We start from the raw sequence: 14,918 nt of genomic DNA, 5'->3' as shown, positions 1-14,918 counted from the left end.
TGGATACATACAAGAGGGAAGGGCCTACTAGAAGACTTTATGAAAAGGAAGATCCAAAGCTTCTTGGACCATCCCAATTTGAAAATCCCGACCTAAGGGCATGGAGAAAATGCCAAAACCAATTCAAGCTCTTTTAGTAGGCCAATTTTGCCTTTTGAAGCATGTAAATCCGAGTTACAGGTCAAAAGTTACAGGGAAAAGAGTGAAAAATCCTCTCACAACGACACTGCAAGAAGAGATGGTAAAACAGGTGAATCAAGTGAAAAGAGGTAATCTTGGTCTTTTTCCATAAAATAAGATATTTGGAGGGTAAAAGACATAAACATGTGAATGTGACACCTCAAAGATGCCTTGAAGGACAAGACACACAAGTTGGGACCCCCTGCTGGAGCCACACAGAAGATGCCTAGGTGGGGCCCACATACATCATGCACCCACATGGAGCCTCAACGACCAAAAATGCTGAATTTCATGATATTTTGAGTCCTAATATTGCCCATTTTAAGAAATATCCAAAGATCATTTGATTTGGGCTAACTCTTTAGCCTAATCAAGCGATTATGTAAAACATGGCTCCCTCACCTATAAAAAGGGCAACCTTCTCTTCATTGAGGCAAGTTATGGGTGAGTGAGAATAGCTCAATTCCATTGTGACACACTCATTTTAGTGCCACACTTTCTCTTGAAGAAATGCTGAAGTCTTGCCTCATCTTCTCTCTCCATTAAGGTGGTGGCGATTGCTCTCATATAAGATATATGTTGCTAGTTTTCCTTTCATTTGCATATCTAGTCCAATACTTGTCTCTAACTCTATATATATCCCTCATTATCTATCTTTAATACCACCACCAAACTTATATCTATCCCTAATTCTATCTTTACTACTCCTTTGATCTCTCTTGTTGTGTCCTAATTGTTTCATTGGAAGGTATTCAAGCAGCAACCTTGTCAACGTAATGGGTACAACCTTCTTGCGGGAAACAATTATGTGCACAAGATTACTAACCATATCTTCATCTTCCACAAGCATCTCTCTCTCTTAAGGTTCTCATTCTCTTCCACAAACTCTAGAATATCCTTGCTACAGGTACTTCTCTCCCCGCAGTATCCTTATTGCCTAAGGGCAACGAGTCTTACCACGCACTAAGCGAGTTTTTCCGAGAAAAAACAAACCCGAGCATATGTGACAACTTCAAAGCTTCAATTGAACAACTTCTTTCAAAAAGATTTAAGATGGTACTCCTTTCCATTTTGAATCACCAAGGGCCATAACATCCACCACACAATGGGCACATCATCATCGGAATATGCTTTACATCTTTGGTCATGTGGAATATTCATGCTGCCACCAATTATAAGAGGCAAATTTGACTCCAATCTATGAAGATCAAAGCCATGACATACCCTAAAAGGTGGTACTAGAGCCTTCTTCAAATCTGGAACGATAGGTTCAACAAGAGGGAAGGTCGCTGCAGTGACTTTACTTTCAAATTTGTTTGCAGCAAATTCAATCTCTTTTAAGCTCGAGATAAAGTGGTATCCATCAAAAAGAACAATGCTAAGTGAGAAAAGATGCTTAGATCTCTCTCTCTCTCTCTCTCTCTCTCTCTCTCTTTCTCTCTCTCTGTGTCTGTCTAAAATGAGAAACAATATCACTATCATTGGCAAAAACTTCATTAAAAACCAAGCCTTAAGTGTATTTTTAAGGGCTAAAATAAAAAATTCCAGGCTAGTTTTGAGGCTGGCATTGAAGAAAACTGACTAAATTTGGAGGCTTTTAATGTAAAACTCAGTAAAATCCTATTTTTTTTGTTAAGATATTCAATGTTCTTTTTCCCATTGGTTCATACAAAAGGTTTTGGTGAACACTTCCTCGCAGGATCCTCTCTCTATCTCTCTCTCTCTCTCTCTCTCTCTCTCTCTCTCTCTCTCTCTCTCTCTCTCTCTCGGTGAAGAGGATAGAAGATCCTTCGAATACCATTACTTTTCAGGTCATAACCAAAACTCCTATTAACTGTTTCAGTATTTAGATCTCCAATCACAATTTTAATTGGTCTTGATCTTCCAATCATTTAAATTGTCTTACTAGAAAGTGGATATTTACAGCATGACTCCATCAATGCTGATAACTAGCCTGTCGTACGTATATGGCACATAAAAGAGAAGCTAAACTATAAACCATCAGATAATTTCTCAACCTAAAACACCAGTCAGTAGGCAACATGGGCATTTTTCCCGCCCCCCACGCAGTAGTTTAAGTCTTTTGGTGAAAATTATTGGCTTCGACAAAATAGACATCGCCATCAAACGAGAGTTTTAGCATGGTTAATAATCGATCCACTTGCAAGACAGTGAGGCAAGCCCTAAAATTCTCCATTGCATGTACATCGTTCCTCACAATTGATTTGGTATGATGAACAAACTTTTGGAGGCACACTTGCTTCATAGAGCCAGGTACGTCTATGGCAATGAGTTTTCCCTACCGCATAACATCTTTAACAAGCCAATCCAAGGCATCAGATGAGATAGCATAGAGAAAAGGAGAAAGTGGGCACCCTTGTCTTATGGATTTATGCAATAGAAAAACATTTGTAAGAGTACCATTAACTGAAATTCTAGCTGATGCGTTCCCAAAAAGAATGTGAAAAAGAATCTGTCCAAACCCATATCATATAGACTTTGAAGTATGAACTCTTGTTCAACTCTATCATAGGCCTTATCATACGCTTTGTGGCCGGTTGATTGTGGGAAGATCTTTTAGAAGAGAGTTTTTTGCAATTTTGCAGTGTAGTCATTAGCATCATATCTAATAAGCAATGTATTATTATTCTCTTAAAATGTTGCATGTTGGTGCTAGTACTACTACTTGTAGTCAGTTGAGATATTGGCGGCTGCAGGAATCATATCATAGTAGTGGAAGCTGCTGCTCATGCCTCCTGCTTCTTCCAATATCGGATGGACAATTAGCTCTCGCTTCCTAATTGCACCTGCATGACTTACAGCTACTTGACTTTCGCTGCAATGTTGTTGCATCTCCTTGGAGATACATCACATTAACCAACTCTTGCAGATACCGTACTTTGCATTGGATCGGTCATGAGAGATGTTCTGTTTGTCTGCAAATCGTTCTGAAATGCTTGCCTCATCAAATTTTCAAATAGGTTATCAACAGAGCTGGGACGAGGAGTGTGACTGAAGGCTAATCAGACCATGACTTGCACTAGTGGCAATATTCCCCAATGCCTTTCCCTCTACATTGAGCTGTTTGCCAGTAATCCCTCACACACTCTGCTAAAAGTGAAAGCATCTATAAGCGGCACTGAAGCCGCAGGCTTAATTACATGAGGATTATAACCATCATAAGCTTTTCTACCCTCATGTCCACTTTGACGTTTATTTCTTTGCCCTCTACTTTTCTACCCTCATGTCGACTTTGACGTTTATTTCTTTGCCCTCTGTCGTCTGCATCACCAACAACCTAATAGCATCATGGTGATTTCTGAGTACCACTCTGGACCTCTCTCTCTTTTTTTTTTTTTTTTGTCTTAAGACATTATCATTATCATTACCAAATTCCAAGATTACAAAGGTGCGCATACCGTGTACAAGCGATCCATAGATGGTAACTACACGACTGGCTTTTAACTAAAGATAAATACATTATTCTTGGTGTTATTAAGGCAACCCCTTGCACTAGGCTACCTTAAGCTTAGTTGAGAAAGAAACAAGAAGTAGGAGAGCCATGATACCCAGAGATGTTCTCGACTCCGAAAACTAGAGCCCTTTCATAGCTGGGGCAGACAGAGGCAGTGGCACTGAGAACGAGAGGCGCCTCCTTGGACAGCACAAGGCTGTCAGTTCGGCCACACCCCTTGCAGCCGCTGCCGCATTGACAGTTTGCGCCACACCCACAATTACCATTTCAGCACGACATCTTCTCTCTCTCTCTCTCTCTCTCTCTCTCTCTCTCTCAAAACTCTCTCTCTCTTAGTGCGCCGGTGCGCGCTCTTTCAGAGAGTTTATTTTTTTACTAAGAGAGTTTATTTTTTTACTAAGAGAGAAATCCACGTCGCATCGCCATCATCATTACCTTGTTTTCAAAGGACCAGGATTGCGCGTCCGACTGGTGCTGGAGCTCTACTACTGATCAACATGCATGGAGCGATCAATGGGAACTTCATCGTCGGGACCTCTTAATGCAGCTGCAGGCCTTCATACCAGGCCCTGTGTCGCTATTAGAAGTCTACAACTCTTCAATGAGGCAATGGAAGCTTGCGCAGGGCTTTCGGTATAAGATAGCTGGCGCTACAACCTTGGAGTCATCCTTCAGTTGCTTGCCACGGGAGACTTTTTATTCTTAAGCATGAATCTCTATGTTTACAAGGCGAGGGAAGTGAGTGGGCGATGGCGAGGATGGGTGCACCACCTACAGCAGTTTTAGCAGGACACTCATCTTTCAAGGTAATGCCGCTTCGATCGGTAGAAAAGATACTGGTGGGTGGTGGAGATATATTTGCATAAGGGCGTATAAGTGCCCATAATTGCAATGTATGGGCTGAAAGAGATGAAGTCCGGTGGCGGCGATGGAGGAGTAGCGCTAGACTGGTCGTGGGCTCCAATAGCACCCCAACTGGATGCTGGAGGTGGCGTTGGAATGGAGCGAGTTGTGCAGAGAGGAGATCGCTATGGATGCGGAAGTGAGGAGGTGATCGACAGGCAAGCCTAGAAGGAAATGGTATGTGAGCTTGTTTCATGAGAGGGAGGAGAAGAAGAAGAAGAAGACCGTACCCTTCGTCACATTGGGGTTTCGTGAGAGCGGGCACTGGAGGAGGGTGATGAGCAGCACCATCAGGACAGCCCTCAATGTTGTTAGAGAAAGGGAGCTGGCTAACGGCGTAGGTGAAACTACAGGCTTGATCACTTCTTTCTCTTGGTTTCTTGCTGTCGACCTGGCTGAGCAGCACTGCCAGTATAGCCCGCAACATTGTTAGAGAAAGGGAGTTGGCTGGGGGCATAGGTGGAACTGCACGCTTGATCACACACACACACCTTTTAGTGCGCGCATAGGCTCAGGGCCTGCTTAGCAATCAGTAGACTTGGCAAGCGTCCATGGTCGACTTCCAATAGCTTCCATGGCACTGAGCTGAGCGGCCGCTCAGCTCAGATAGTGGCCATGGTGGAAATCTGATTGTTGACCCGCTTTTTGTAGTGCTGTTGGACGTCTTGGGCGTCGTGGCAGGATTCAATGGCCGCGTCTAAGGAAAAGGCACCATGGAGAAAGGTGTGTTGGCTACATTCCTTATAACTTGAGAGGCTTAAGCGTTTGCGAGCCATGGGTTGGAGCATCAATCGATTGAAGAGATCCTAAACGGAGGAAAGGGAGTTGGAGGAATTTGAAGCATCTGAGCTCTTTATCCGCGAGGGTTCGCTCCTGACTACCATGTGCGCGTCCGCAATTTACGAACGATTACCTCAAGAAAGCTTGCCACTGTTGCGCACCAATGCCCACGTGGCAAGCCATTTGTGAGTGTTGAGGTAGTGGTCTTCTTGCCCGCGGTTTGACACGATTGCTGCCCAAGCACTGCTCACTGGATTCCACGTCGGTTGCTCACTCGCTTCCACCTCTATGATTGTCGGGAGTTGGTTGCAGCCCTTGCATGGATTTGCTGCCACATGGCAACATACCCTCTCATTTTAATATAGATATATAAGATGTGCCTTTTCTATTTATTTTGTGTAGTTTTTTCTGTCAAAAATTTGTGGTAGTTTTACCATTAAAATTAGGTGTAATCTTCTTTTAGTTTTTTTTTTTGTGCTAGAAGTCACCTAAAAACTCTTGTTTGGTTTTTGTTTTGTATAGTGTGCTTTAGCCACTCTTGCTCGTTTTATGGATTGCTCGGAAAATCTCGCTCGAGATTTGAGATTGCTCAAGGGCAAGAGTAGGGCTTGGGAGAGAAACTCTCTTCTTCTTCTCCTTTCACTTCTTTCACACCTTTATCTTTGAACATACTAAGTATATCATTGATGAATAACCATAATTCACATAGAGACACTTTTTTTCAATTCCATTCAGTGCAATCTATTAGGGTCAACATTTGGATTAGCCACAAGATTCACTTTCAGCAACGCATAGTGTTTCTATTTGGTCCTAAAAGGCTCAACGAAGTACTTCTCTCACCAGATCCCATCATACTACCTATTATTGACTATGACCTCTTTTGATGTGAATATGGTTATTTTATTATGAATCAAGAGGATTTGTACTCACAACTAATCCCAATCGCTAGACAAAACATATACATTATAGTAAGCACAAAGCTACAGTTCCAAAGAGCAATCCGTAGCTTATTTGGACAACAAAGATTAAATATCATTAACTCATCCATTACCCCTTTTATCCTACCCATGATACGATATGATCGTAATCTCGATGTTTTCATTTTTGTTTTGTTCTGACTATCTTTCATGAGTTCTCTCCATCACGTGTGTGTTTATAAGGGAAAGTGAGCGGCTTCTTTGGTTACATTTCTTCTTTAGCTCTAGAAGCTATGTTATCTATATCTTAGCTCCTTCTCATAACCCTTGAACTTCCCCACAAACTCTCACAGCAAGAGGCCCGGTGCCTTCCTGGTAAGACTTCCAACTTCTGGATAGCGTGTTTTGGGCAGATTTTGACCGAAACGTCAAATTTCATAGAAATTGGACCGGGGACCCCCATTATAAGATTTTTTCACCACACTTAGAGCTCATTTCTACTATTTCCTTCTTGAGAGAGAGCTCTAGCCACCTTGAACGAACCGGACTTCCAACTGCTTCTACGCTGCGCACGACCACCCGATAGGCTCCAGATATGAGAGGTAGGCTCAACACCTTGAGCTTTTCGCGTATGTTTGATGTTTTATCGCAAAAACTAGTGTAGGGTTCACACGGGGAACGGGCAGTAGAGACCTAGGGGTAGAGGTAGCCACCTAATGGCTAAACCAATAGCAATAAGGCTTCATAGGGGGTTTACCCTAGCATAGGAGACCACTCTTGAATGCACAAAGGAGGCAAAAAACCAACAGGAAAAAATCTAAGTTCTAGAGCCCTGCAAGAGGCCACCAAGTGGTAAATCGGTGGAAAGTCGCCCAAATGCTACCAAAACTCATGGGTAGGAGCATCTCGACATGCTCTACAAGGTTATATAGCCCACATGGCCATAAGGCAACCCGAAGCGGGACTAAGCTTCAGAAACGGCATCAGACACACAAAGCGTCAACTGGCTCTCACGGCCAAACCGGATGTCCGTTTGCCACCAAACTTCACGAGCGGTTTGCCTAGACCATCAAAAACCAAGTCCTATGGTGGTAGACCACCACAAGTCATCGAAGCATGCAAACTCAACCATGGGTGCTTCCAGAGTGACAAATCACCCAACAGAGCTCCGGTGAAGCCAAAGCCAACAAAAACCTTATGGCAAGGTTCCCCAAGGAACCATGAAGCTATGGAGAGTAACATCAAGAAATTTCATCGCCGAAAAGCACTCCAAGAGTCTGAAAACGACTCAGAGGCTCTGAAAGCCAAACATGGAGTTTCTATCTATCTTTTTGACTTTTTTATTGAAATAAGGCTTAAAGGAGACTCAGGGGGGCTAAGGACATTTACTAGTAGCACTTCTCCAAAAGAATTCATCAGAAGACATCCTACGCGTAGAATGTCTCAGGTCCTCTTTTGCAAGCCAAACTAAATATCTCACCTCATACAGAGTTTCTACATATCTTATACATGCTAACCATCAAGTTTCATCACGTTTGGACAAGAGTTGACCTCATATGCATTAAAAAAGCCGGAAAGTCAGAGCATAGAGGCAACAAAGGGTCAGAGACCTACCAAAACTACTCCAAATCACATGAAACTTGCACAATATACTCATTATCACATTGCCAAGCTAATTGTGGAGTTAGATATGCAAAATAATGAAATAGACATCCTACACGTAGGATGTCTAAATGCCCTGTTTGACCTCAAGCTGGTGTTTTTGAGTTCCACATATCTTTATAACATCTTCACAAGCTCATATATCAAATTTCAAGCCAGACCCATCACATTTGGCCCCCAAAACCTCAAAGTGTACTTTTCTAAGCCTAAAAACACTAAACATGCTCCTAACACCAATACTTATCCAAATCAAAATCTAAGAACAAGGCCATGTTCTACATGCTAAGGGCTATCCATATATCCAAAATCAAGTCATTCTGAGATAAGAGACATACTACGCATAGGATGTCTCCAGGGTCATATTGACCTTCTGTGCAGGAATTGACATCATGGGAGTCTTTTACATGGTATATGAAGCCTATATATCAAATTTCAATCCAATTGGATATCATTTGCCCCTCCATATAGGACATCCTACCCATTTTGTGAGCCAAAAGCCTAAATCTGCTCAAAATTGCACTTTTTGATGTCCAAACCAAATTTCAAGTACATAGCCATGTTGCACAGGTCAAGGGCCACAAGAATGTCAAGTTTCATCAAAATCAGAGAAGGTAGACATACTACGCGTAGGATGTCTACATGCTTATTTTTCAGCCAAAAACCTACTGTGGGCACATGCATGGCTTCCCTAGTCCCTTTTGAGTTCTTATTTCAAATTTTCAAGTCATTTGGGTAGTCAGAACTCAGTTTATCAGCTAATCTGTAAAAAAACGCTAACTTTAGACTACTGAGTGCAACAAGATCCATGGCAGCCACAAAGTCACCTGCAAAGAAGAAAAGGATGACTATCAAGGACTACATAGAAGAAGTGGAGCCTTTTGTTATCCTAGAGGGAGCCCTGAAGCCCACAAGCACTTGGATTCAAGATGACCTACTAGAAACCAATGATCTGAGAATCTACCAAGGAGTGTTTAAAGATCCGGAGGAAAATGCAGCGCAGCTACCCATGATCCCTCAACAGCTCAATGAATTTTTCAGGAGCAAGATGGGGGACTACTTGGAGAAACAGGATCTACACAATTACTTTGAAGCCTTGCCAACAGGGATTGATGTTAAAAGCGTGTGGGAATTTGTCACCACAATCAAAGAGCACGACATAGCCAGAGTTACAAATCTGCAAGGCAAGCCTAATAAGATGATTGTCATCACAGAGAAGGTGGTGGTAGTAGCACTTGATCTCTCTAACAAAGGAGACAGTGTGACTAAGAGGCGGGATGACATTAAGGTCTAATCAGAGAAGAAAAATAACTATACATTTGAAGATATTGCAAACCCGAAGGTGGCCATCATGAGCAAATTATACAATCAGTACTTCCACATGTGTACCAAGCGGCCATAGAAATACATGATGCCACCTGGAGCGATTGCCACCACTTTCACTTGGGCGATGCAGAAGAGCCGCCCAAGGGAGATAAAATATGTTGCTTACATTCACTACAACCTTGTGAGAATTGGGACCAAAAGCCCACTTATATTGTGCCTCGTGAGTTGATAACCAAAGTCATCTATAAAGCATTGGATGCCAAGGGAAACTGGCCTCTACCTCCCTCCCAAAATGATTGGCTCAAGCTGAAGGAAGACAAAGAAGAAGAGCCTCCTAAGGCTCCAAGGGTAGCCACAAGGTTGAAGCGCCATTTAGAGACAGTGCCAGAAGAGCCGCCACAGCCCAAGAAGGGGAAGAAAACAACTCTACAGGTGCCAATAAAGGAAACAAAGTCATAGAAAGCAGCAAGGCTGGAAAGACTAATGGAGAGTTTCAGAGCCGAGAGGATGCTAAAAGGGGATCTGAGTGAATTATGGAAGCCCTTACTTGAGGCTATGTCTGGATCTTCTCGAAGGACTAAAAGGGATCGCTTTGAAGATTATATAAAGAATTTCCAGATCTTAGATGCTACAGCTAAGAATATCCCAAAGATGCATTTTACCAAAGAAGAAGTTGATGATATGAGGCGGCAACTGCTAGAAGAGCAGGAAGGGGAAGAAAGAGAGAGGAAAACAAAAGCTGACCGGGATTTCAAAAAGAAACCATCAAGCCCGCCATCAAGCCGAGAGTCAAGTCCTCCACCATCACCACCTCCTCCTAGTCCTCGTCAACCCCGACAAACTGAGGAGTTGAACAAATCTGATGGGCAACAAGACTCCAAGGAAGAGGAGAACAAAGAGAAAATGCAGAAGGCAAAAATTAAACCAAAAGAGAAGAAGGCAGAAATTGGACCAAAAGAGGAGAAGCGAGATCCAGAAGCAAAAAACTATAGAATATTCCTTCATCTACTAGCTGCTGGATACTCTCAAGAAGAGGCAGCTAATGCATATTTTCAGCTGTGTAGCACTAGGCCCAAAGAATATATGATGAGCCCTCAATTGGTGGAGCTGAAGGAAATGGCCACAGATACAATGGATTTACAACGACAAGCCAATGATTGGGATGAGGTGATGCAAAAACTCACTGAGCTCAGAGCAAGGTCTATGGCCACTGAGATTGAGTGTGATAATCTCAAAGTAAATGAAGTTCAAATCAAAGCCTACGTGGACTCACTGCAAAAGCAGGACCAAGAGAACACATAGAAGCAAGACGAGTTGCAAGCTGATCTGGACGCGGCACTAAAAGAATTCCAAGAAGTGGAAAGTCAGAGTCGAGCAGCAGACCAAAAGCTTCAAAGAGCAGATGAGGAGTATAAGAAAATCAGCAAATCACTAACGGATGCAGAGAAAGAAAGGGACAACTTGACACTCCAGCTTGCCGATGAGTCCAAAGAAGTGGAGACTTTGAGGAATGCTAAGGAAAAAGCTGAGCTAGAACATGAGGCCAACCAGGATGAAGTTATAGAGCTGAAAGATCAAATAAAAGTGAAAGATTAGACAATCGAGAGGCTAAGGGCATCTTTGAGCAGAGTCAGAGCCGCTACCTCAACTAGCACTGCTTCAAAGAAGGATATGTATGAAGAACGGATGAAGGAACTCCAAAAGGAGTTGAGACTAGAGAAGAAACAAAGATTGATGCTGGCTGAGGGCTCCCTAGTGATGCAAAGCCATTTGGAGGATGAGAACAAGGCCATGAAAGATGAGCTACCATCCTTAAAAAAGAAGATGGATGAGGATCTCAAGAAGATGCAACCTGAAAATGAAGACACCAAGAAGAAGCTAGAAGAGGCTTAGAAAGCCAATGCTGAATTGAACGATCTTTTAGTGACCATGGGGGATCAAGCTGAACAGGAAAAGAAATAATATCAAAAGAAAATTGATGAGCTAAAAGGCCAACAGCAGACTGAAGAGACACACTTGAGCACAGGGACAGTAGCTATGGAAGGAATGGATATAGACAATGTGTCAGATCCAGTGGACACAACAATGCAAGAGGACACCCTTGTGGGACCATCCGAAGAGCCCCGGGATCTGACACAAGAAGAAGAAGACAATCTACAAAAGGCAGGAGAAGCGGCCATAAAAGACACCGCCAAAGAAGCAATGTAGTGGGAGCAGAGGATATTGAAGTCTATGACCATTCAAAAATTAGATGCAAATGTCGTTTGACATGAATGGATACAACCCTCTCTCCCATATCCTCTTCTCAAGTATGAAGCTGCTACACTAAACAAGAGAATCAAAGAGGAGCCGATAGTGCCACTATACGAAGAAGATATCACCAAACCAGAAGGTGTTAAGATTATTGTGGATCTCAGCCAAAATGGAGAAAGGCATGGCTAACTAAATACCCATAGTATTTAGTACATGTGGTAGAGGTGCCTAAAATAATCAGAGACCCATAGTATTTAGTACATCTGGTAGAGGCGCCTAAAATAATAAGAGACAACCTTAGCTTTTTCCCTCTACCAAGGATGCGGACCTGGAAAGAACAAGAACCGTTGAAGAAAAGCCATCCCATGTGGCTCAACTACCCAAAGCTGCTAGGCTTGAAGGCAGGTGAGAGAATGAGTGAACAATACATGGTGAAAACCCTAACGGGTGCGATTAAAATGTTGACTGGCTCGCCTGACCTCTCTTGCATTATGCTCAGGAAGATATGTAAAACCCTTATGGAAGTTTTTGAGATCTTTAAACCTGGACAGACAATAGACAACATATGTTTCTTCCAAGAGACATATAGATGTGTGTATGAACTGCTTGCTCAACCTTCCCATGAGGTGATACATGCCCTCTACCAGCGAATGATGTTTTTGCCCTCGTACCATCTCCACGACTTTGAAGCAGCCTGCTACACCGGTTTCTTCATAGTCGATACAGATATATTCGGCCCTACATTACTGGCCCAGCATGTATGGTATGAGTCTATTCTGAAGATGCACAAAAACCTCCACTGAAGAAGCAGTTCTATTGTCCTGTCGGGGACGACATGATCTAGGAGGGGGGGAGTGTTAGCGGCTGGACACACTCAACGGAGAATAATTGCCCTGGCGGGATACTAATTTCCCTTGTAATCATTCCTTAATTGAAAAGAAACCGTCATTTCACCTTTGTAAATAGTGGGGCTTGCATAAGCTTCCAAATTCTATCCCGTTTTTGACATTTAGACTTAAGTAAATGGTTAAATTGGAACTTTAGGGTTTGAGATTGTAAGGTATTTATACCACTTTTGACCTTAATGCAAAAAAAACTTTTTTGTCATTTTTATAAATTTTGTCTGTGTGAGTTGAGCGTACTTCGTGTACGAGAGAGTGAGAGAGTTTATCTTGACGCTACGCGCACATTGGTGGTCGAAATCAAGTGCGGAGAAGTGCAGCGTGTTGCCCCCGAAGAGAGCTACGCGCCAACACCTACATTGCAGGTGTACGGTCCGGCCCGGCTTTGCGAGATCGATCCACGAGCTATATCTGGTGATTCGATGAGCATACGTTGTCCGTTTTTGCATTTCAGCATATCCACGCGTTCGCAATGAGTAGAGCTACAGATTAGGCACTTTTGTTTTCAGAAATGATGACATGCAAAAACCTGTCAGACATCCTACGTGATTCTGCACCGCGTGTTTAGGGTTGGGATTTTGGGTCACGGACCTTAGGGAGAGCGACCTATTGGTGTTAATAGGATTTCCTTCAAGTTCCGTAGCATTTCAAGAACGTTTGATGGGTATTTGGCTCTTGAAAGCATCGTAGGAAATCCCCACTTGTGTACTCTTGAAGGCTGTACCTTAGAGATTGGGTAGAGACCTCTGTAGGAAGTAGTCAATAGTCAGTCGAGTGTAGGTTGACACCCTATGCTTGCTTCCATGTGCCTGCGGGTCGAGCTTCATCCATAGCTGACAAATCTTGTTAGGTGAGTTCTTACTGTGCTGACGTCCATCGCGGCGTATCCGCCAACATGGACATAAAAGAGTATGTTTCAAAATGTATGGTATGCCAAAAGACTAAGTATGATAGAGGGAAGCAACATGGATTACTCCATCTATTGCCAATCCTTAATTCACCATGGGAGAGTATATCCATGGATTTTATCTTTGGATTACCTAGGTCTATCCATGGGAATACAGGAATATGGACAATATTCGACAGGTTTAGCAAGCAAGCACACTTTTTCCTTGTCAAAAAGACTATGAAGGCACACGAATTGGCAACTCTCTTCATATTTGAGATATCCAAACAAACACCATGGATTGCCAACATCCATCATGTCAGATAGAGATCCTAGAATGACCAGTAATTTCTAAGAAGGTCTCTTTAAAAATATAGGTACAACATTGAAATTCTCTTTGACCTATCACCCACAAACGGATGGACAAAGTGAGATAGCCAATCTTACGATACTCAATCTACTAAAAGCTTATGTTATAGAAGTAGATCAACACCCACAATGGAAAAAATACTTAGCCCTTGTAGAGTATGCACACAATAATAATGTCCATATTTGTATGGAAAAAGCACCTTTTTAAATCATTGAGGGAAGACCTAAAAGTCCCTTGCTACTTAAAGTACATGGGAAGATCTTTTCTGCAGATAAGGACAGTCGTGACCTACAAGAATCTTTCCAAAAGATTGAGGAGGCTATATCCATCTCCCAACAAAGGCAAAAAGCTGCTATTGACAAGCACAGAAGGGCCTTAGCGTTCTAAGAAAATGATTGGGTCTTACTTAAGTTTCTCAAGGCTTGATTGAGAGGCAAATGACGGGCAAAACTCCTACGGGCCATCAAAAGTATTATGCTAAACTAGCAGAAAGATACTATGGTCCTTTTCAAATCTTGAAGCCAATCAATGAGATGGCTTATCAACTCAAGCTGCCCAGCCATTGGCTCATACACAATGATTTTCATGTGAGCCTACTTAAGCCCTACAAAGGAGAGCCACCAAGTGAGCCAACTATTGAAGGACCCTCCAAAAATCAAAGACCAAGAAGAGGTGCTACAACCCGAAGCTATCCTTCAGCATGAAGACAAGGTACTACACCATGATAAGATTATCCAAGGGTATCTTATCAAGTTCAAAAATTATCCTTTTGAAGATTCTAGATTGATGCAAGGAATACAGCTTCTTAAGGATAGAATGAACCTTGTCAATGGTTACAATGCTACGTTAGAGTAAGCAAATGTAGATGTTTCTTATAAATGACCAATGTTTTTTGTCTAATAAGACCAATTCTATTTTTATTGTGCAAAATTTAAGTAGTATGAATGCTTAGAATCATGTTTGTGATGAAGATGTCTCTCAAACACAAAGTAGAATTTGCCACTCTACTTGGGAGAATGAAATAGACTAAAGAGCAGACATGGTTATGGCAGCTACATCTCCCAAGCATCAAACGGATTAGCCATCGATCTTGGAATGATGTTGTAGGGTAAAAAGGGATCCTCTACCCGCTAAGAAACATTGAGTAATGACTAACTCTTTATCTCTTCCACCTCATACTCGAGGACGAATATGATTTCAAGAGAGAGGTAATGTCATGAAATCTAATATCTAACCAACCCAAAAGATTTTCTCATATCAAAATGAT

General features: G+C 42.4%; 1 protein-coding gene across 1 annotated transcript; it reads left to right on the top strand.

Annotated features, from left to right (window-relative positions):
- Nucleotides 1-4,546: 4,546 nt before the first annotated feature.
- Nucleotides 4,547-4,726, top strand: LOC147442621 (uncharacterized). The gene has a single exon (XM_086529892.1). It carries the CDS (start codon nucleotides 4,547-4,549, stop codon nucleotides 4,724-4,726), a length of 180 nt encoding a protein of 59 aa, XP_086386018.1.
- The last annotated feature ends 10,192 nt before the right edge of the window (nucleotides 4,727-14,918 follow it).

The sequence above is a fragment of the Adiantum capillus-veneris genome, chromosome 14, assembly GCF_014529385.1.
Source record: "Adiantum capillus-veneris isolate H3 chromosome 14, ASM1452938v2, whole genome shotgun sequence".
Lineage (NCBI taxonomy): Eukaryota > Viridiplantae > Streptophyta > Polypodiopsida > Polypodiales > Pteridaceae > Adiantum > Adiantum capillus-veneris.
The sequence above is the reverse complement of the archived record's forward strand: the minus strand, read 5'-3'. Positions and strand labels throughout refer to the sequence as shown.

Excerpts from the sequence above, each read along its gene's own strand:
- LOC147442621 (XM_086529892.1), top strand. The coding sequence starts at position 4,547 with ATGTATGGGCTGAAAGAGATGAAGTCCGGTGGCGGCGATGGAGGAGTA.